This window comes from Apostichopus japonicus, chromosome 20, assembly GCF_037975245.1.
Source record: "Apostichopus japonicus isolate 1M-3 chromosome 20, ASM3797524v1, whole genome shotgun sequence".
Lineage (NCBI taxonomy): Eukaryota > Metazoa > Echinodermata > Holothuroidea > Aspidochirotida > Stichopodidae > Apostichopus > Apostichopus japonicus.
The window spans coordinates 21,791,320-21,815,968 of record NC_092580.1 but is presented as its reverse complement, the minus strand read 5'-3'; the positions used below and the strand labels follow the sequence as shown (position 1 = coordinate 21,815,968).

The 24,649-nt window shown below is 37.7% G+C and overlaps 2 protein-coding genes across 2 annotated transcripts in view; both read right to left on the bottom strand.

Annotated features, from left to right (window-relative positions):
• The window catches only part of LOC139960976 (ETS domain-containing protein Elk-3-like), a 33,771-nt gene extending 25,892 nt beyond the window's left edge, over positions 1 to 7,879 (bottom strand). The window contains exon 1 of the mRNA XM_071959721.1: positions 7,680 to 7,879. The gene's annotated coding sequence lies outside the window, so the exon portion shown is untranslated. The remainder of the gene's footprint in view (positions 1 to 7,679) is intronic.
• Positions 7,880 to 11,993: 4,114 nt separating this feature from the next.
• On the bottom strand, positions 11,994 to 23,752 carry LOC139960977 (acetylcholine receptor subunit alpha-1-A-like). The gene is made up of 7 exons (XM_071959723.1): positions 23,435 to 23,752; positions 21,328 to 21,470; positions 18,769 to 18,813; positions 18,327 to 18,451; positions 16,689 to 16,875; positions 15,319 to 15,694; positions 11,994 to 14,572 (listed from the first exon to the last, which is right to left on the bottom strand). The coding sequence occupies exons 1-7, from the start codon at positions 23,514 to 23,516 to the stop codon at positions 13,965 to 13,967; spliced, it is 1,566 nt and encodes a 521-aa protein (XP_071815824.1). The 5' UTR covers positions 23,517 to 23,752; the 3' UTR covers positions 11,994 to 13,964.
• Between the last annotated feature and the right edge of the window lie 897 nt (positions 23,753 to 24,649).

Genomic DNA, 24,649 nt, shown 5'->3' with positions numbered 1-24,649 from the left:
GTGGAAATGACACCGTTCTATGCAATTTCCATATCGATATTCATGATTGTTATTCAGTTATCTGTCGTTAAACATTTTGAGCTGAATAAAATTCGCAAGATTTCTTAACGAGTCCGTAGATTCTACAAACGTCAATCAAAATTTGCATACCCCAGCCCAACAGATCATGCGCCAATCAATCTCTCTGTTTTTTTATGACCGTTAGGCCTAGGACTACTTTCACTTTCGTGGCTAGGTCCCTTCTCTGGAAAAGTATCTTTCTTTCGGTCTTACCGATGTAGCTTGCGAAATTGTGTCATTTCCTTCCATTGCAATGAATAAACATGTGTTTTCAGACGTGTCCTCCGTGGAGGACACGTGGAGGACGATAGGGGAATATATAGGTTACATTAGTGTAATGAACATGCTGATATGGGCGGTCGCAGTGATTTTACGGTAAATCGTTCGCGCCATAAGGGCAACAGAAAATAAATTCTTTCTTTCGATTGCGACAGCTTATCTCCAGTAAACCCACCTGGTCAGAGTGCATTTATAAGAATAAGAAACATTGAATCTGCTTCGTAAGTTTGTTTTCCGAAATTCATCAGCAAACACTTACCGGTATTGAGACTTTAACGTGAGCGCCACGAGGGAGATATCAAATCAGGGAGATATTGTGGCACTCGGGTTCTTCACCATTGCAGTGACCATAGTTTGCGCAAGTAAGCCAACAAAGGAGGAAATCCAGTTTCTTTATAACTATAGTCATGTTTCGATACCTAATATACATACAGGGATGTGCTCAGGAATATTTGAGTGCCTGGCAGATTGTGCGGTAGTGTGATCCACACCCTTGGAGAGGGATCTCATGGGCGGGGTACCCCTTCCCCACTGGACAAATTTTGAACATGAAGTATGCTTAGGTGGTGCTATGTTTTCTATTCTGTGCCATGTATTCTCCCAGATTTTGGTTATGGTCAAATTTGTTAAATTATCATCAATAAGTGCCGGGCGGAAATGTTTAAAATACTGTTTTTGCTGGGCGGTATTCAGAACTGCTGGGCGCAGCCGCCCGGTGCCGCCCAGTATGAACACATCCCTGTACATAAACTGTGCATAGAGTATACATATATAAATACATGCAATATTTCAACAAAATCATCACACGTTATTGTATCTATTGTACCAACCCATCAGACTGCATGGGTCTGCTTAGGATCTTAAAACTACACTGTATGGCGGGGGTCAAAGGTTAATCGAAAGTATTGCTCACTTAACATTTTCATTACAAGTGTAAAACACTTGTTAGTCTCCTGTATGACATTAACACGACTGTATTGTGTAACTGTATACTTGGTGAATAAGACGTACATTCCATAAGGCGGGTCAGACAGGATTTCCCCTGAAATCCCTTACTAACAATGCAGCTCTATACTGAATTTTAATACGTCACTTAGCGCAGCGTGGCGCACGTTTATTCATGAATGCAAGTATATATGGTTTACGCGTCTATATGAGACATGTGCTGCAGTTTCCAGTTTCTAAACGGATTTTCACGTACCACATGACCGTTGACCTCACAGTGTGACGTAATTCCCTTAGCGACAAACCTGGAAAATGAAGGTCATTCAGCAGGTTCGAAATGATTAAAACATGTGAAATACATGACGTTACCAAACAATAAACTTATCAATGGAAGGTCATTTCAATGTCATTGAACGCACCGGTGCTTGGAACAACTAAAGTTCTGGAAACCTACTATACAGGTTGTCTTTCCAAGTACTTGTTTTTCAACTCTTGTCGAAAGATTGTTATGTTACAACATCTATTGTGTACGTTTGGTCACTGCTGCAAACGTAATGCTTTCGATAGATCCATTAACAGTGTACTTTGTAAGCAAACATAATACGGGTAAAACTATAGTTGCTTCCGACGAAGTGATTTGGTGTCGTAAGAAAGCAGTTTAATACCATGGAGCTGATATGACACGTGACTAGTCGACTTAATGAGGGATGTGTAAAATAGCATCGAAGAATACTAAAATTACCTGAAAAGACTGCATTTATCGACGAACTTTTTCACTCAAAGTGTGTACACAAGAAACATACAATTGGGGAAAGGTTCTACTGTAGAATAGTAAGTAGGATATATTACACCACACAAGCTTGTTTGCTTCGAGTTTACTTTGCAAGAGAGCAAAACATTGTGGCTTTCGATAAACATATCTCGAAATAGAACTTGGGAATTGGATCGAAATATCACCCGGATCTTAATTGTGCAATTGCAAAATTTTACCTCTTTGTGTTGTTCTATTTTAAGATACAATAACGTTATACACGAACTGCCCGAAGATCCTCGTAAGTGGGAGTGCTGCAATCAACAGGACTAAATAGAATTTATGTACACAAATCCACGAAGCGAAACTATAGATTAATACTGTGCATGAACGCACGCAGTCGTTGTAGTCAAAAAGCGCTATTGTTGAGGACTCAACACAGAGGGCATTGTTACTACAGCAGTATTCTTTTATTTATTGTCTGCTATTGTATATGTGACAACCACGGTACAATGAATGCGTTCAGCGACCAGTACATAGCGTTACCTATCCTAATTACGACTTCGCGGTATCTAGTAATAGGACTTGTCTCGACCAAATTCATAGAAAGTATATCTTAGTTCGATTTCGAAGAACGGATATTTCACAGTATTACTCATAACTGATGTGCATACGTCGCGTGAACAAACTTGGCATTGTGTGTGTATACTGTTGGGACTTGGCTAGATATATTTCCATAGCGACTGATGTTAAATTCTGGTTTCACTCTGCAGCTCTTGCGGACACGAATATGCGCGCGCAATGACCGTATCCATCCGTGTTACATAGCAAATTGCATGGCTCCTAAGCTCCCAGGCACGCATTAAAAAATAAGACACAAATAATGTTCATTTCCAGGATTCAGTGTGTACTAATTATAGCATGGCATTTTTTACAATGTGTTGATTGCTGGCGTGGGTTTAACCCCGGTTTTACGCGCCCCAGACAGATGAAATTATCAAAGCAGAGAACATTGATGCAGGGCAGAGGTCCCTGCAGTTCAAATCGGTATTTTGCGCACGTTTTGCAAGCAGCAATTATAAGTTGATGGAAATAAGTTTGAACATTTAAAGCCAATGAACTGCATCGTAATTAGATAATCAAATCGAACATCTTCAAATCAGACGGCAAATGTTGCTTTAAAATAAGAAGTTAAGAACCTTGCATATTTGCTGTTACCTTGAGTATAGTTTGTGTACCTATACCCCTCCCCCTTCCCCCTTACCCAGTATCACAACATACCCTATAGTAATTAGTAAGGGACGTACCAGTCACAACTCATAACATGCCCTGTAGTAATCAGTACGAGACGTACCTGTCACATGCCCAACAGTAATCGGTACAGGACGTACCAGTCACAACATGCAGGCCTTATGATAATCAGTACTGGACGTACATGTCAAAACATACCCCATAGTAATCAGTACGGGACGTACCTGTCACATGCCCAACAGTAATCGGTACGGGACGTACCAGTCACAACATGCCCTATAGTGATCAGTACGGGACGTACCTGTCACAACATGCTCTACAGTAATCAGTACGGGACGTACCTGTCACATGCCCTACAGTAATCAGTATGGGACGTACCTGTCACAACATGCCCTATAGTAATCAGTACGGGACGTACCTGTCACAACATGCCCTATAGTAATCAGTATGGGACGCACCTGTCACAACACACCCTATAGTAATCGGTACGGGACGTACCAGTCACAAAATGCCCTATAGTAATCGGTACGGGACGTACCTGTCACAATATGACAACAACTCTACATTTTCTGCCAAAACAAGGAAAGTCATTGGCGACTCCCACCATTGTATTTAAAGCTTTAACTCAACTATAACATATTCAAAATGCTCCAAATGGTTTAGGAAACCCACACCTGAATGTTGCAAATATGACCATTTGGTGGTACATTCCATATCTTCTATAGTGGCAAATGTTAGAATCTTACAGGATAATTGCTAATAAATTGATAACGAATGAGTTCAACACAATGCTGCTAAATAATGGATACAGAATGGGTGTGCTACTGTACTTTATATACGGTATCTTCCATGATTTGTGGAATACCGTAGTATTCTCACAAATGCAGTCATCATCCAACAGAACTTAACGAAACATACAATTATCAGACACCGCCTTCACTGGCAATTCCCTCCCACGCGGAAGAATACACGTGTCAATATTGTTACAATGTAATTCGCAACATTACCCATGAAGTCACCCTCATTACTGGAGCATAATTAAATCTGTTGTTGTGTGAATTCTTTTCTTTTCCTCTCTCGCTGCTTTTCACTTATTCATTGGAAGATATTCATTCTCATGAGTAGCTCAACGTTCGATGATCAAATATGTATTGCTTAGAGTAAGACAAGACGTGTACACACACACAGTATACCATACCCTAGGTAATGAAAATGAAAGTAGTGTTTCATGCCCACGTTGCCATTACGTGTACCCCAACCCCCCCCCCCCCACACACACACACTCCATTTATAGCTCTACTGTACAGTCTACGACAACTACAACTTCTGCCACCATGCAGTTCTTGCAATGTAGGATAGCATATGTAACTTTGCTAATATACCGTGTCATACATTCCTAACTTTACTTTACTTATATTTCTTATCAAAGAATAAATAGGAGAACCTCTTTTAGGGGATTTTCCTAATCTGCTGGGAGATAAATAACAAACTGGCTAACATTAATTGGTTCTGTTAGAGGATATTTGATTACCGGAGATGTAACGCTACAAACATAACCAGCTGGAGTGGAAAATAGAAATATGAGGGCAGTATTTCAGTCATACAGCATAAATAGATCATATAAATACTACATAATGTAATCCATGTCAGCATTACCCTGACATACTGCCCCCACCCCCACCACCCCCCCCCCCCGGTTGATTTATCCATGTCCTACGTAAAGGTAGGATACAGAAGTACAAGTACACCCTAATTGCTTGGGGCATGAAACTGCCTGTATTGTTGTACCTATGAGAAAAGTGATCAAAAATATTCCATGAATGATCTTTGTAAAAAGTCACTCAACATAACTTCCAAGGAAGGAAAGTATGTTGTGTGCAGTTTTGTATAAATAAACAGTAGATGTCCTTGATATCATTTCAATTTACCAGTGGAAAATTCTTGTATTAGATGATTCTTTATGTACTTTTAAACTTGTCAAGTACAGTACAGGTACTTTATATATTTACCTATTAAATCCTGGTCTCTTATCCAATATTGATCAACTGCACAATTTGATCTGTTTACTGTTTATACCTGAATGCTTAGCCTACATTTAAACAAAGCTGCCAAACTTCCAGTACATGAGTGAGAATATCCAATGCAGTAGTCAGTGTACGTAACAATACATGTACAATGGCTCTGCACATGGTTATCACATATCAATAAATAAATTTATGTTGGAAACGTCTTAGCAATAAATTACAGGTCATTCTTTTTCCTGTTATCCTCTCAGGCTCTCACACCATTAAACATTTGATGATACTGTATAAACGATAGGAGGTGCATGTGGTAACATAGTCAAGTGATTGGAGTGCCGTCCTACAACCTCTAGCTACCATTTCAAAACCTTAATACCAGGGACCAGATTATTTGGACCGAGTGGGATCTTCCACTGCTTTGATATATCTGGCCTTAAGTTGAGGGCCTTATGTGGCAATCCCAGGAACAGGAATGGTTGCAACAATAACATGTGTGCCTCATAGCTCTCTGAGCACTCATCAAAAAGTGAAGGTTTGATACAAGCCAGTTTCCAGAAAGAGAGTTTCCACAAATTTAGTTTCAATTAATGAGCTTTCTGATGGCATCTGAAAGCTTGGTATAAACTCATCTAACCATTGCTCTGTAACAGTATGTGAATAGACTTCCAGAGGGCCACACTTGACCATTCTGTCATCAATGGGTACAGAACCAAAGTGCCGAAAAGGAAGCCAGCATAATTTGTTATTCGGTGTGATCAATTTTTAAGATGGTGGTGCCAATAGAAGGGCAACGTGGAGCAGACGTTTTTCAATTTCAAGACTGGCCAACAAATATGAGATTAGTTCTTCGGTCTTCCAACTAACTAGAATTTGCAGTATTGTGTCTGTTTAGGATTAATTTACAATGCCCAGAACAGATTGTTAGGTTTCATTGTACACCTGCAGTATTAGTTTCTAATATCCTATTTGCACTACATGACTAAAGTATCTTAAATTTGCCTCATTTGTGCTGACTCTCTTTGCAAAATAAATAGGGCCTGCACATGCAAACTTTTATAAAAACAATAGATATAACAATAAAACTTCTCAAATTCATCCAAATGTTTGGCACCAGCCATTCATGTGAAAGGTCTTGCAATTGCATACCAAGACAGATGTGTACTTTCAAGAAGAGCAAAATACACTACGATTCAGTTGCAATTTTTACTCAAATAACACCAAATTTGTACAAACCATTTCATGCCTTGGTATATATTTTACTCTACATTTAATGTCCCAAATTACATATCAGTTACTGTTTAGGCTTTTGGGAGTATCTTGATCATATTTGCTGATAAATAAGCAGTAACACATGATTACAGTAGGTATGAAAATCATGCAATTTGAATTGACGCTGATATGTTGAGCCTGTTCTGAATGTCTACTGGCTAAAAACTGCCTCTACTTTCTTCTGACAAACAATGAAATGCACTAGCATTTAGCCAGCAAATTGTCTGAATTTGTTTTACAAACTAGCCTATTCCACTCTTGTTATGTCAGTTGTCCTCCATCAATCCAACTTCCCAAGTGCATCATTTGTAAAAAAAAAATGCATGACACAATTCTTTTGATGAGGTAGATTAAGGTTAGGCTAGGCTTATACTGAGAAAAAAATAAACTGTAGGCCTAGATCTTGTTGCAGCGGCCAGGTTTAATCAAGTAATTGTAAACGATGTGCATTGTGAACCGGATTAACATGACCTAACGTTACTCGTTAGGCCTAGTCAAGGCCAAACCAGGTTAACTCTAGTCTATAGTCTAGCCTGCCCTAGGCCATTCACACAAGGAAGTAAGACAATTCAGTAAGATGCTCTACCAGTGTAGTCTATGTCACTAACGAATCTTCGCGTACCGTTTGCTTAATCACTACTGTATAGGCTACAACTAATCACGTAAACAGACATTACAATACTATGCTGTAGGGCTAGGCTAGGCCTGACATAGGCAATATACCTATCCGTGGTAAAAATATTCTGCCACTTGGCTTAGCAAGGTCAGCAAGCACAACATATCCAGACTTAGGCATATGTGGAATAATACCGTTAATGTGGATGCTTGAATGTCTGAGTTTCTTTTCATTGACAATGTTACAGGCCAAGGTATCCATCAACAGAAATCATTCGAACAATTCTTAACTTAGTCTACCATTACAACTTTTACTGCCACTACAATACTAGTACTAAACTACTATCTGTGATACTGACAACACTTCCGTCAGTAACAACACTACATTCGCAAAACTTTCTACCACTGTTTTTTTCTATTAAAGTTTACTAATTGAATAGAGCGTCATTTCACAGACCACTCTCTGATAAAATGAGTAGAAGACTTACCACAAAACTAAAAATTCTTGTCGTCAGTTCCCATCAAAATTAATACAGAATTTCCTTTCTCTTATTTTCCCGGGTATTATGATCCGACTGTGCTGTCTAAATAGCAAAGCACAAACGTACGCTCCAGTACAGTATGTACAACACTGTATTACTACTACTACACAACGCAACGATCTATCAGACTTTACGTTGTACTCACATTACTCACGCAATCGCTATGCCGAGAACAAACATTGCTAGACCGGAAGTGCGTTCGGGGAAACACCCTATAAATAGAATACTTTCGTGCGTATATAATGACGTCAGTAGCCGTTTCGCTTTGTGTACGGCGATGTTGCTACGTTGCCATGTTATTACAGAGAAGTTAATATTCAGCTTGGTAACGGACTCCTCCTTCTTTGCCATATTTGGAAGTTAAGTTTAACGTCAATAACGGATAACATTTAGGAAGAACTTTTAAAAGTTTTCAACTTCCAGCTGACTGTCTCAAAGTCATTCGGCACTTCGAGGAAGTTGGGAAAATGACACATTCATTTCCTCGTCGTTCAAGTAAGATATTTCGCAATAAAGTATACTAAGAACCTCCAGATAAAAGCTTAATCAGTTTTTCCATTTTGTTTCCCTTTTCCTTCTTCTTCTCCTTTGCTTTTTTCTCCTGTATTATTGTTTATTTGATGTTATTCTTTTTTATATAACGAGATATGCTGCATTTCATCTAGGGTAAATGCCAGTGTGAGGTACCGTACCGTGGGGGGGGGGAGGGGTAATACCCGATACGTGGTGGGGTTGATGGGTGGGGGGGTGATTAAACGGAAAAATAACGGAAATGAGTGAACGAAATAGAGGGTGGGGGATGAACACACTAAAATCCTAACTAAAAATGCAACTACTTTCAGATAATAAAAAAAATAAACTATAATGTAAAACTCTTATTATTGAGCAACTCATGCATTCCAAATCTTCATGAAACTTCTTCTACTGTCAACTAAATGGTTTTAAGAAATGTGACTGTACTGTTCAACCTCGTAAAAATTGTGTTTTTATTTTAATCTATTTCTCAACCCTCTGTAATTGGATTTTAAACGAAAATGACGAGAAAATAATCCCAATGTTCAAAGGCCTTATGGATGTTTTAAATTCAAAACATGCAGTTACATCTTTCTATATATATATATATAAACATTTGAAATGCTGGAAATATCCCTTACATATCTTTATGTATCGTAAGGAAATTTAAGCCTAATAGAGTAACATTCAAATATTTGCATAAATATTTATCAGGATGTTTAAACTTTAGGGAAAGTATTTTCACACGGAAGTTTCCAATCTTCCTTTCTTATGGCCGTATGGCTAAAAAAAAACATATATTGTCTTGACAGAAAAGAACAGTTCCTTAAGAAATCCCGTTTAACATTTAATATTTTATGTAATCATGTGGCGTGCATACGCCCACAATACACTCAGTAAAGACGCACACACACGCCCGCGACCTAAGGCTTTGCGCATGGCAGAGGATTAAGAGAGGGACTGTTTCTGACATCATTCACACCTTAAAGGTTAACAAATATTCACGAAGCGAACCGAATATCATTTTATTATGAGAGACAGAATAAATTTATTTGCAATAATAGGATACTTTGTCTCAATTTATATATGCCAATAAGAAATTGCGTAGGACTGAAAAACCGTGACATGCACACCACGAAATGACCATGTCTTGTTGTAGCCCTGCGTGTGAGTATAACGCCATGAACCGGCGGAACATTACACAAAAGCCCGAGACTCAGACAGTAGTTTAAAAAAAAAAATTGATGTGCATGGGTTATGCTAAAATGTCAGAATTGCATGATTCCATGCATGGTTATAGCTATTCATTGCTAAAATTCCTGTTTTTTTTTTTCTGGACACACACACTCACAAAGGGCCTTCAGATATTATCCAGACATCGTGAAAGCTACTTTTCAAGAAAAAATCGCCCAGCAAAGAACCTGGGCATGAAAACCAAACTACCGAACGACTGATCCGCTTTCAACCCCAGTCCCCTTGCATCGGGACTGTGACTGTGTGATCATCATCAGGTGTGTATCATCATTCCCCTTGAAAGGGAACAGATAATGCACATAATCTTAGCCAAAAGGTCGAGAAGCTTATACCGTACCTTATAAGAGACGTTCAATCTACCGTATAATATACCGTATACCCGAGAGATAAAAACATTAGGGTTGCAAAGAACTTGATTAAGCATTGGACACTTTTTTTTTCTTCTAATTCCCCGGCAGATTTGGCGGGAATAAACCGATGATAGTTTATCTACAACATGCTATAGAAAATCAAATAATGGTCAAATTTAATTCTTATACTTCTGATAACAGGAGAGCATTTGATTTGGAATCTTCCTCGATATCTGGGAATGAGTAGAAGGGTGAATAGTACGGAGAACGAAACGTTCCATAAATATCCAGAACTAAAAGTATATCTCAAGTCTTATATGCATTGAATGTTAGTCTTAATCGTTGTTTACCTGTTGACGTTTATTAAACAAATGGTGTCACAGCGCGCCACGAATTCGAAGCTTTCGTGCAATATAATCCATTAATTCAAACCATGTGACCTTGTAGGTACAAATATTGCTTATTTTTTTTTTAATTTGTTATTATTTTTATTTTATTTATTTAAGTTATATTTTATTTTTTTGTGGTGGGGGCGGGGATGTCTGGCACGCTCATTTCTAACTCGTCATAATAATAGCATACTACAACGTGCTGACATATTTGTCGGCATTCCCGGAGTAAGACATTTGACATCTCATTTTCAGTTTCGATATTTTTGGAACATTTGGCTCTCCGGAGATGAAGTTGACCTCATGGATATTGATATGGATCTGGCTTTCTGAAGGAATTTTTTGGGGAAAAACTTAGCCATTAAGGGAATTTCCCACTAGATTCAAATTGCCGAGTCTATGTATACGCTTAGTGAATTTGCGCTTTTGTGTTTTAATCGTAAAACAAAATCAATGACGTCAGAGCGGCATCGTTTTCATGCATATTTTTACCTGCCTTATCCCCTATTGATCTTGTCGGCCAACCAATCTATTGTTTTGAAAATACGTCATCATTTAAAACGTAAAGAGTGTGCCTCGGGCGGCATTTTGTTTAATTTGAGAAGAACTTAAGTATACCGTAAATAAAATTTCAACAAATCATCCTGAACAATACTATTTTTAGATATTTTTTTTATCTCAAACAAATTCTATCCTCGACTAAATGAACGATGAAACGAATAGGGACCTTTACATTTTCCATATTTAATTTTTATAAATAACTGCGCACTGTCGAGCTTGAATTTTTATAGATCTATTTATATCAGCATTACGTCATGAAGAATTAATTACCTCTCAGCAGGGTATAGGTTTCATATGTTACGAGGTTTACCTCCATATGGTGATACTGACTGTGTTGTTGCGAAGGGACAGTTGAACAGAGGTGAGGGAGGGGGGGGCAGGCCAGTAGAAAGAGTAACCATTTTTGGGGGGGTATCAGCGCAGGGGGCTTAAATGCTTTTTTCCTACATTTGTATTCCATGTTTTTGGTTTTTATAATAAAAACTAGTCATTTTCTAAATTCAAATGAAATATCAAAAACAAAATGGAATATGTGTGCTTTTAAATGTCAGTCCATACTCCGTAATAACCATATTGACCACAAACTGTCAAACTGTAAGTGCCAGAAGGGATTTTTTTTAAAGTAAAACAATAAGGCTATTGTAGGCCTAGAATAATAAAACTGATAAAAAGTTTGGGTGGTTTATTTGTGTAATGGTATAGGATATTTATCCGTGCATTATGCAACCTTCCTTCCCCACCTCCCGAGGCTACTTGCCTGGGGGGGGGGGAGATGATAATTCTAATTAGGATTCAAGGTATAGGCTACATATGCTGAACTAAGACATCTGCGTAATGTTATCGTTTGTGTTGAACAGGATATATATATGATGTAAGATAAAGTGTTATGTATTTCTTTAGTGGCTTTCGTGCACTTTTTAAGGACAACCATCTTAGCGACAGCATAAAGTTTACATTTTTATTAATATCCATCTGGAGCACCCATGTCAGTAACGAGGCCCTCCCATCCACACACCCCGTCCCCATAATTCTCCATCTCCCCTCCGCCCGCGCATCCATGCACGCTATAATACCTTTGAAGTAAGAAATTTATAATAGCGCACCAAACGGCGTTTCACCAGTTGACAGGATTAATTAACGTTATGCAAATCACTGCCATGATAATGTATATGTCAAGGTGGTTTTCATCTATACTATTATTACCTGTGAATCAACAGGCAATCAAAAAGTGGAACAGATGGCGCTCTACAATTAAATCAGAAATGTTTCTACTTACGTGCAGCTCCGATAAGCGTTCACAGTTCCATTGACTGTCGCACTGACATTATATAGTGATAATTCCCGTGCATAATCATAACGACGTTACAAAGCGAATAACTCAATATCAGTGAATATAGGTTATCATTTATTTATTCAATCAAGAAAAAACCTTAAGTGTATTTCTTTGCAATCGTGGGTATATAATGCGAGCTTATAATCATGCGCCGTTGACTAAATATATATACGCCATTTTTTGACAAGAAGTCCTATATATCATATACAATTATATATATATATATATATATATATATATATATATATATATATATATATATGTTTAATAGTAATATCACTATCAAGATCAAAACTCAGCTTCATACGAGAAAAGTTATCCCTCTTTTTCAATTTCCAAGACATGGTGGAAGTTAAATATGATTAGTATAATACAGTACCAACTGATGTTTGCTTCAACTTTCCTAAATCACGTCTTACATCACGTTATTGTTTCCTCCTTATGGTTAAAAAAGAATATGTTTTCCGCAAAATAATTGCAAACTAGTAAAATTACTAGGCCATGCCGTTGCCAAGTGACTGAGCCGCCTCACAATATCATGCTCTGATTTGTATTGATTATAAGACTAAGAGTAATACTTGTACTTTCTTGACTGCGTCATGTGAAATTAATCAGTACTTTCCAGTGGTTAAAATAAGTTCTATAAGAATGATGTTGAATAATGATATGTGCATACAAAACTCAAACAAAACTCGAAAATTCATCAGCGATAATTTTCGCTAAATATGTTCAGTTCTTGAAAGTGCAACAAAAGTATGTTACAAAATTGTTCACATGCATTCTAATCTATTGTCCCCCAGTTTGTGGTTCTAGAGATTTTCGAAACTCACATATCGTAGTCAGCGCCATCACCTTACTAAGTGCATGGACAACAGACGACGAGGTTGGTCTGTATACGTCCAAACTTCTCATGAATATCGATTGGAATGGACTTTATTTGAACTTTGACACCAATCAAGTTATATCTTTATATATAAACATAGGCCTACAATACATGGCAATTGTGTACATACAAACTGTTTACACCGATTCTATATACTTTTTCTAACAACAAATTCAATACTTACAATACAAACATGGATTCTGAAACTTTTTTTTTTTAATAATGAAAGAAATGTAAACATTGCCTAGATGTCTCAGTCGGGACCTATTCAACTTAAAATATTTATGTTAAGGTATATCAGTGTGGTTTCTTTTATGTTCATATCGAAACTATAGCTAACTAGTTCACATGAAGGATAAAGGGTGTAATATGGTTTACAATGTAAATATATGGTCTATATAAAATATACATAAATTTCTCTGGGTAACTGAATTTTCAATTTCATTTTAATCAAAGACATGTGAACCAAATGAATACAGAGACTTATTTTGTTTACCCTTATTAAATCAAACAGACCTTAATGAAAAAAAGCATTTTTTGTAGGAATTATATTTTGACTTAAATATCTGTGAAGAATTCACCGTCAATTAGTAAATATTAATTAACTATATCATTCTATCGGGAATTGTGGCCACTGCTCCCCTGCCACTGTGAAATAGGATAACATATTCAATGGTGTTTCACTTCTCAATCTTCATTGAAGTGACTAACAAGTCTTTTTTTCAAACCACAGTATTCTGTGTTATTTTATGCAAACATAAACATCGCCCTCTCTTTTGATCACGTTATCATGTACTATTGCATGGGGTATAGGACAAAGATCATGCCGAGAAAGACATAACGGATATATAGCATTTAAGGTGTCTACTTTTAGCATTGTAGAAATTCCAAATGGTTAAAATACTTGCCAGCAGAATCAGTTTTCATAAATTGGAAGCGTAAGATATTTTAATATTTGTAATTCAATTGAAGAGTGTTTATATATCCAAAAATGAAGATATATACAAGTGTAGAAACAAGCTTGATCAAGATCATGATAGTTCTCATAATATTTATCCAAAGTGGTTTTTTCTGTGGCCATAAACTCCTTATGAAGAAGGCGGTGATTGTGTAATAATTTCCTCCTTTATCCTGCGTTTCAGGTAACTTGTTGGAAGAATCATCCATTTTGGCGTCGCTCTGATATTTCGGCGCTCTAACCTTGCCTGCTTCGTCACTTGTCTGTGCAGATGCACCTTCATTAATGCGTTCTTGTAGTTCATTGGCTTCGTGCAACCTGTCGTCTGTGGTAGAAGAACCAATCTCACTATCAGGGAGTTTACATATATTAGAAGTACGTGTGTCAGGAATCTGTTGGTCGTCATCTTTATCATTATCATCTTCTTCTTCAGCAATAACATTGCTAAATGATTCCACACTGTTCTTCTTCTTCTCATTCTTGTCTCGTGTCTTGGTGGTTAGTTTAGACTTCTCAACGTGCATATTGTGGTGAGAGTCGCATACAGCATAGAGAGTAATGAGTACGCCTTCCACGATCAGCCACACAATGTAACCACCTTTAAGAAGAAACGTAAGGGAACGAGAGAGATGACTATACAGAGAAATGCTACAACTTCAAAGACATAATTATATCGAACTTTAACAAATGATCTAGAATTTTTCAAAAGCATTTAACATATCTTTGTTAACATTTCAAAGTCAAGTTCGGTGAGTCGTTTTCACTTATGGTAAGTCTGTCATTCAGTTTAAACATCCCGGTATAGCATATATATTCATGTAAGCCCGGTATACCGTTATTTCCGAATAATTTTACATAGAAACGAAGAGTACCCACTATGCTGCTATTGACGGGGGCCTCTTGACAGTAGCGGTTCGGTATCATAGTAGGGTATACTCGACCACCCCATCGTTTTTCTTCTGCTTTCTTTTATGGATAGGTATAAGTGAGAAACCAACCAAACTATCATCTCCAAATACGGTATATTGCTTTGAATGAGAAAAACCGTTAAACACTCCAAAACCGTTGTGTGGCTATTTTCATGTCTTATTTTAAACTTGTTAAAGTCCTTCAGTTTCTTCTCATTGTTCTGCTATAGTTAGCTCTTATGGGGATTTATAGTTGTACATCGCAAATATCTCTATGATTTAGGATTACTGCTCCTTTAATATATTCATGCCTAGCCATATTCGACCATAATGTGTGTGTGTGTGTGTTTCTCGATCCATTTTTCGTCTATTTTTTCGGGATAAGATAATTGACAAATTACTTTTGGGGGATATAAAGCACTTCGTCAATTCTTACCAAGTATAGGTTGACCAGTGGTAGGAAGACTGGTAAAAAGGTAAGTTACAAAGACCATCAAAGTGAGGATACAAGTCAATCCAAAGGCTGCGGTTTCCGCACCATTCCCATGTGGTAGAAATATCACCAAGAAAGTCATAGCCGACATCACGAGGCATGGTAAAATCAGATTTAAAAAGTTAGCCGTGTTTTGTCTTCTCGTTAGATCGATGGTATAGGTGACATATGAATGTTCCTCGTCTGCACAGGGCAGACAGTCATATGAAGTGTTTCCATTTTCCACATTGGAAGTTTCAACATCCCAAAGGCCGTGGCTTACTGTAAATCTTTTGTAATCTTCGTCTTCGATGTAATTGTCTATCGAGTAAAACATTTGCTGAGAAACAAGAATACAAAATAATCAAGAAAATGAAATGATAATAAACAAAATGAATGATAAACAACAATAATAATAATAATAACTAGTCTTATACAGCGAAGACTCCAACAAAAGTTGTTCAATGCGCTTTACGGGGGTGCTGAATGTACAAAAACTGAGTTGATGAGAGGAAAGAAAAGTTTTAGGACAGCGCTTGAATTGAATAATATACTCTAAAGACCTAATTTCAACCGGGAGGGAGTTCCATAAAAAAGTGGTGCAGCATTTAGAAAGCTACGGTCACCGAAAGATCTTGTACGTGACATTGGAACCTGAAGTTGATAATGCGAATTACGTATTGGTCTACATTTAGCTTGCTGATGTAACAGAACATTAAGGTAGATTGGGGTACCAGTTTTAATGGCACGAAAAACTAGAATGAGGATTTTATAATCAATACGGAGTCTTATTGGTAACCAGTATAGTTCTTCCAGTATAGGAGTGATGGGGGGTAAAGCTGTTCACCCTATCGACGATTCGAGCAGCCGTGTTTTGGATCCTTTGCATGATCTCGATAGTTGGGATGTAGCTACACCAAATAGAAGAGAATTGCCATAATCAAGCCTAAAGGACAGGCGATATCTTTAACCTCCAATGACACCTTCTCTGATTCCTACTGCACACCCCAAGCAGACACAAACACATATACCGACGCACTGACATGGGCACCATTTCTGTATTGGGGTGAGGGGGTGGGTGGGGAGAAGGTGTTACGTCGCCCGGGGAGGGCCCTGAGGTTATATATTTTGCAACGTTGAAGCATTTTAAACTGTTCATATCAATGTGCTGTACACCAGGATTTTCTACCATCTGTTAATGTGCGTGTGCGTGTGTGTGTGTGTGGGGGGGGGGGGGGGCTGAGCCATCCCGCCCGGGTGTTATTGTGGTGGTGGTGGGGGGGGAGGGACAGACGTATACATATACGTGATTGCACGGAGACCTCAAAGCTTACCTCACCATTGTGGTATGCCCATGTAGAGAAGGTAAGGAAACACCTCTGTTTATCGAATGGAAAGTAACGAACATTTATCCCACAAAAAGTTTTCGTCCCTGCCAAAGTAAGCCAATAAACCTGTCCAGTAGAGTACAATCTTGCAATGTAACTTTCTGGTTGAAAAGTTGCATAATCCGTTTGAAGGCTGAAAAAGTGATACATTTATATGTTTAATTATTATTTAAACGATCAATATTTCAGACGAACCAACGCACTTCATGCAATTCATATGACCAGTCAAACCCAAGAGCTGTTGAACATTCCGTTCGTTGGTAACCATCTACCGCCCCCCCCCTCCCCCGCACGCGGGACCAAAACCTTCGAAAGTAAGATCAAACCCGAGGGCAAAACTGACACCGGGCCCCCATTTTGCGCTATATAAGTTTCCCTTAATTATGTTATGAAAATGATAATACATGCACTTTTCTTTATTCCATATCATTCCGGTTTCCCTTAATTGACACGATCGATGGAGCGTCTCCTGACGGCCTTGTCGCATGGACCGGTCCTTCTGGGACTGGGACAAGTTAAATGGCGGACAAATCATACACAAAATAGACTACTCTGTGCAATTCTATATGGTTCACTGCAACGTCCACTGCACCTGGTAATTCGTTTAGGTTAAAATGGCTCAAAGTGGCTCCCAATTGTGCTAAGGATAGAAACAAGCGATAATGATAACGACTGGTTCCATTTGACCTTTGAAACTGCCCCATATATTTCTATAATTGGGGCAATTTGGAATGATTTAGTTTATGTGTGCCCACGTGATGCAGTTGACCACTTACGTCCATTTTATCATTCTGGTACAATAGGCAGGTAAATCCCATTTTATGTATGCGTGTGTGTATGTGTGTATGTATTTTAGATCCTCCTGCAAGCAGGAACTCACGAAAAAGCCATCATTGCCTTATCAAAGCCGCAAGCTGACCGAAGTCAGTTTCAGTCTTAGATTCATATTTTAACGTCCATGATTATGAATTGTCAACTGTCAACAACTCTGTAACTGGACGACATACATTAATCTTGGAGTGACTCGAACTCGGGACCTTATTATTGAAGGCACCGGCGTTAACCACTGAGCTAACACTCCCTAAATAACCTTTTATGCCTACGTTTGCTTGGTAAGATTTTCCCCAAGTTTCTTTTGTTTTCTTTGGATAGAGATATATATCAAAGGTCGCTTATGAAGTCACTGCAAATTGACTCAATGCAGTATCATGAACAAAAGTCTGCTTTATTGTCTGTTTAGTTGTTTTCTTTGTGGTAATAAACACATACCTGCAGGATAGCATTGATAATGTATAGTTGTACCACCTATGTATTCTTGGCCATTGATCTCAATAGTTCACGACATATATGTGGTATATGGTTAGTATAGGTTATAAATTGGAATCGCTAACGTGAATTTGAGCCACCTCTCCCAAACGGAGCAGGATTTTTCTTCCCCGTTTGGGGAGTACAACAAGTATTCCTATAAAATATGAGATTTAGATTCTATCACATAAGGATAAATATGAGGTTTAGATTAATTTCGTCTATGTTAACAAACAGAATATGGAAACGGTCTCATTTTCAATTATATATAGGCCTTACCTTTCATTTAACACCAGCTCTGGTATCCATATTTGTAAATCTTCGGATCTCAACATAGGTATGTCTGTCTCATTGATATAATTGTGCTCCCAAGGGTCCCATCTCAATCGAAAATCTTCCCATGTCTGTAGACAAATTGGTACATTACCGAAGCAATGAATGTTTGTTACGACTTTGTGTACATAGGCATATATAGTGTTTTACGAAGGGACGAATGCAGGTGTGCAAGAGTTTCACGGATCTAACGGGAGATAAAGCTTCAAAAATGGAAATTAAACGATAAGTGTCTTCCAATGAGACGGCAACGAAGATATTCTGCTCTGTATTACATGGGCCGTTAAGCCTTCTACAGATTGAACCTTTTCCTTAGCCTGCCTTTTATTTCCTTAAACATAACTTTAACGTAAAATTTCCGGAATTATTGAAGTTGATCTTCACTTACCAAAACCAGAATACCCCTCAACGTTAACTCCTGACTTACTTCATTCTGTAAATACAAGAGATATAGGCTTCACTAACATCGATACATAATGAGAAAAAATTAAAGTACAAGCTGTAAAACTGCATATAAAGCGATGAAAGCTATAATTAAGCAACCATCATTTTTCATCTGTGTGATAGAGATCCTTGTAATACACAACCCCCCCCTCAAACCGCCCCCACACCTCCCCCAAACCGCCCCACACCTCCCCCCCCCCCATAGACAAGTAAGGAAATTGTCACTTTCATTGTCATTTCAATTGAGAGATGGATGTCTAAATTTATTCTGACTGAAGACCCGGGCATGCAAGTCTGCAACTGACATCACAGCGCTAATTGGATTTTTAATGTTTCTCTTTATTCATTACGTAAGGCTTTATATTCTTTCATGCACATTGAATGAACCTGCGATTACATTACCTTTAACACTGACATTGATGTCGGTGACAATATTGCTTATTTTCAATATGAAAGTACGAAAAGAAAAGCAAAAGGAGAACTAAAACATTACAGCTATCGGTGGCAGAAAATCAGCGGTCCGCAAACTATTATAGGCTCACGATTCGGGAGCTACCGGCGCGACGAGTGATTCACGACCCAGCTTAGCTCAAAATACATGGAAGCTATTTATACCACTTTTGACTTCATGTGAAGAAAATATAACTTAATCGATTTCCGTCGGCAAACACAAAAATAGCAAATATATGATCAGGGGCGGACTGGGTCTTAAAACCGGCCCGGGCATTTTTTCACCTAGACCGGCCCATTATTCATTGATATTTTACTTACATAGTGATCGCCGTCATGGGGGAGGGGTCTAAGGGGAGGGTGATTTTTTTGAAGTTAAGTAATGCCTAGTTGCAAAATGGTGCGATGTTTCTCAATTTTGTAGGTAACAATAATCCTTTAAAAAAGACCCAAAAGTAACTTTCCAGAAGCAACACTTGATTAAACTGAGAAAAGTAAAAAACGTTAACAAAAATAGACAAAAATATATGTTTAAGACTGGATTTTATTTAGTTTTTCATGCATTTTGTGACAAGATGCTTGAAAAAAAAAAGAAAAAAAAACCTAAATAAAATCCACTAAAACATATATGTTCAATAACACGAGCACATGTCATGTCTACGAGAGTAGGAGCCTACGCAGTTCGCTGCTTCTGGCAGCCACACCTTCAATTATATTTTTAGTGTCAAGTTTGGCCAAGATCCTTTTTTCCACACACAGTCGGCGACTAACATTCGTCTAATTTTTATAACCAAACACCCTACTCATGTATGTGGGTCATTTTTATTCATATATAATCTCTCAGGAATAAGCTACTGAGTGATATCAAAATAAGATTTTACCTTTTTGTACTTCGCTTTCTGGAGGACGGGGTGCAGATTAATAAAATCTGTATTCTCTGCCAATGCTATGTATATGTCAGGATGCATTGGTCACCGTACTTGGTCACCGTACTAAAAATATTAGCACGGACAGGTTGCCAATAGCACATTCTTTTTTTCGAACTAACAGACTAACTAACATGGTGTTTTTAATGAGCTGATTCCCACAGATAAAAATATATTTCTACACAGCCCGTCCGTATCATCTATTAACTACAGTGAAAATTGGAGGTTATTTTTACCAGGCTCCCCAGCCCACCGGCCCACCGGGCATTGCCCAAATGCCCGTGTGGCCAGTCTGCCACTGTATATAATCCAACGTCCGAGAAAATCATGAGATCCACCGAAAAGTTTTCGCGCCCAATTGTTGGTCGCGCCTCATAGTTTGATGACCGTCTGATTAAATGACATAACACATTGCCAAAATGGCGGCCCTTGGTATGAATTTCAAACCATGATATCTCCCAAGTGAAAACAAACGTCTTCTACCAGCGTGGGGAAGTGGGGGGGGGGGTGGGGAAGCACCTCTAAGTAAAAAAGGCTATGGTTGGGCTTGCATCTCCGTCAAGTTTAGAAAACTTTGCAAATCCAATTCAACCAGAAATTATTCCATAGATTTAATAAATAAAAGAGTATATCTATTTATGAGACAAATTTTCCTTGGACCTTCATGGACATGATACATGTCTGATGCGGTAATCAACTGATCATAAAGTACAATTTGTAAACCATTGAAAATAACAGTAAAGCCCTTTTTACTATCAATTGTTCGATTGAATTACAATAGTTGAATAATTATTAAGACGAATCAAACTTCAATCATATATGATAATGACGTATAGCTCGTATAGGTCTTACACTGACACATATTCCAGTACATGTATTTCAACAAATGGGTACTTCGTAATTACACTTATTTCTTTAATTCTCCAACAACGGGGCACTTATGTAACTACAAACGTATTGAATTTTTCAACAAAAGGGCACAATTAATTACAAACAAACGCCGGGGAAAGGGTACTCCCCTCCCCGCCCCCAAAAATGGGGGCACTTATGGAAAAGTGCACTTTGAAGTTTTCAAAACACGGGTGGTTGTGGGGGAGGGGGGGAGGCTTCGCTGCCCCTGAGCTTACCAAGAGTGCAATAATCGGTGTGAATCTAAATCCAACATTTACTGGATACGATGTATCGTTTGATGGTCTCAGAAGAGGGTCGTATTTCTCATCCAGTAGGCTACGATGGAGTAGACGATGGTCCTCTATGCTTTCACTTTGACCTTGAGTGTAAAAAACGCAGTATAATATTGAAATGAGAGTGAATCGTCTGTGTTGGGGGGGAGGAGGGGGGGGGGGGCTCATGTCAAATATCTAGTAATATTTGTATTCGTAGAAAGGACAAAAGTTCTCTAAACGTATAATAATGATAACTATCATAACTTTATTGTATTAACTAAATATCATAAATATCATAATATTAAAAGCATAACCACCTTTTTCGTAGTGGGGGGAGGGGGGGGCGGTGGCTAAGTTGTATCGTCATTGTAGGAGGGTGTAAAGGGAGGAGGTTTGTGTAAACAATTTTTTGGTTAAAATGGATGGTCTTGGATGAAACATACCATCGCTATAATCATTTTTGAGAATTTTCAACTGTTGCTGTTGTATACAAAAACTCATTGTAGGATAATGCAACTGTAAACAAATTTATCGGGTCCACAAAGTTTCTTTAAATGTCTCACTATATGTTGTGATAGTCAGCGCGTTAAAGTGAATAGTATTCAACTCATATGAAAATCTACTTCCAATGTATTTTGTTGAAAACTTAATGTGATATTGAAATATTCGACAATCCAAACTGGTCATATAGATTTTACGGATAGTCTGTTGTTATAAGTGTATTTTATCAAAACGCACCCTCATAAATTCAAGGTCATCTTTTTTAAGATAAAAGTAATAGTGTTGATTGAGTCTAAGGTTTATATTAGTTAAACATATATAGTCTCAATAACGGGCTGATATGTGTGTACTAGCCTATATGTCTATATAAGCTCCGATGTATAAGTCATTGTTGACTTATATAACAGCTGTCTCATTCCCGTCCATAAAATGTATCGTAAAATTATTCGTTCTAACTAAAATATTGCCATGATGAACTTGTTTACCCCGGTAAGAACGAAATACCCATGGCGTATGCTGCATAAAGGGGTAATTTTGTATGCTGGACATGTTACAATATACAAAACGATAAATTCATATAGGCTATATGCCATTTGTGAATCCAACTCGAGTGTCTGAAAATAATAATATAGACGTAGAAATGAGAAGCCAATTGTTTTTAGAAACGTCTTGATACTTGTGTTCACAAAAAGATTCATCCTTAGTGTACAGTATTAAATCGACATCAAGTCTAACAAAACAAACGTCTTCCATGATAAATTATATTATTCCAAGTATCCTAAAAACACATTATCAAGTCATTTGTATGGATTAGTATATAAAGGCTTTTATCGTTATTATAAAAAGATAAAGATGTATTAAAAAACAATAAATTTTCATATTGTCTTTGACAGACCAAAGTTTAAGTGTTATGGCTGGAGAGGACATTACTACACGGAAAAACAAGTTCCATAAACTACAAGCCGCAACAATAGCTTCTTTATTCATTTTTGAGGTGGGGGAGGCGCAAATATTGGCTGATGTCCATCCCGGATAGGGGTCTAGGGGATATACCCTCCCTTTGATATTTTTTTTTTGTTGGGCGAGAGGGATTAGATGCACGATCACATCCCCCATCATCCCTTGCCCCGTTTTCCTTACCCGTGGCTACGGCCCTTGGCTTTACAGCTTCGACATTTCAAAGTTAATTGTTCAGGCGAGTAAGTGGGAGAAGATGAAGGAATTCGACATGTGAACAGTCTAATACAACTTTACTAATGTAAGCAGGCCTATATATATATATATATATATATATATATATATATATATATATATATATATATAGGCCTGCTTACATTAGTAAACATATCTCATTAATTATCATGTTTTTATATACCGTATCAACTCGGAACCAGCATCAAATGCATGCTTCGAAATCCGTACAATAACTACAAATTAATTGATCCGATAACTATAGCTGTGTGCTTAACGGTGCTACCCAAACAACTACAGTTATGGTTTTCCCTGTTCTTTACACATTTACATTCCATCATGAACCATGGTATGAATATATAGGTTGCACACTTACAGTCATTCACCAAGGACGATGTTGTTAACGCGAATAAAATCACGAAGGAAATATTCACTTTTTGGTCAGCTTTACGAGCCATCTTTCTTCTCTGATCGTACACGAGCCGGGCTGTTCACAGTAAAATGTGATGCTTTTTCAAGTCACAGATCGGCCCAATAAATACCGTTATTATCGATGAACGAGGACTTTGGCCCGAAATTTATGCTTAGTTTCGTTTTGATCGTATCAATATTATGTCCCTCACAAAGGTATATGATCCTTTAAGTTTGACGAGACTCTCAATTATAGTATTCACTAATTAAGGAGATAAATACTGCATGACTACAAAGTCTCTGCATATGAGCCTATATATATTTGTTTATAATGTTTGTTGGGTTTTCTCAATATTTATATTTTCCTATATGCAAGGTATATATAATGACGTGAACTTTGACCAACATTTGCATTAACTTATAGCAGTCACATTCATGCACCACTAGGATAAATACTACATGTTCGTGCTTATGTAATCTTTGCCACAAAAAAAAATAGTATATAACATGAAGAAAGTGGTTATTTTACGAACATTTTCCTCGCTTGATTTGATGGTTACAATATTATTGCACAGGTTATAATAGCATTATCTGTCTAACTTTAAATAAGCAACACGCAACATTGTCGATATTTCGCTTCTCTTTGTTATTAATGTTCAACAACATTAACGAAAGAATTACCATGAACAATCATGTCTCGACTGAAGAATCGACGTCATCGCCCATTTAGCCTCAAGACTCGAGACATTATACATTCACAACTTTAAATGTAAAAGATTGTGAAATATCTGAATAGCGTTTGACTAATAAATGACACATCAAATATTGTAGTTCTTTCACGTTTTGCATAGGTCATGTTAATGAATTTGTACTTCAATATCTGTTTATCGTGTTTACTTTAAATGTATACCTTTTCTCATAGTACTACGTACCCAGTAAATATACTTATAGCATTAAAGCAAATAGTCGAATAGGCCAACCCAGCGTTTTCGTAAATACAAGTTTGTAACCCTAAAAATTGCTTATCGGAGCGTGAAAAGAACATCATACAAAGGGCTTATTGAAACAGGAGCGGTTTGAGGGGAATTAGCTTATTAAGCCTAATTTTGTAACAAAGTGAGTGCCACGGTTGGCGCACTTAACTCCAATAAGGTGTCGGTTCCTTTATGACTTTGCTCCT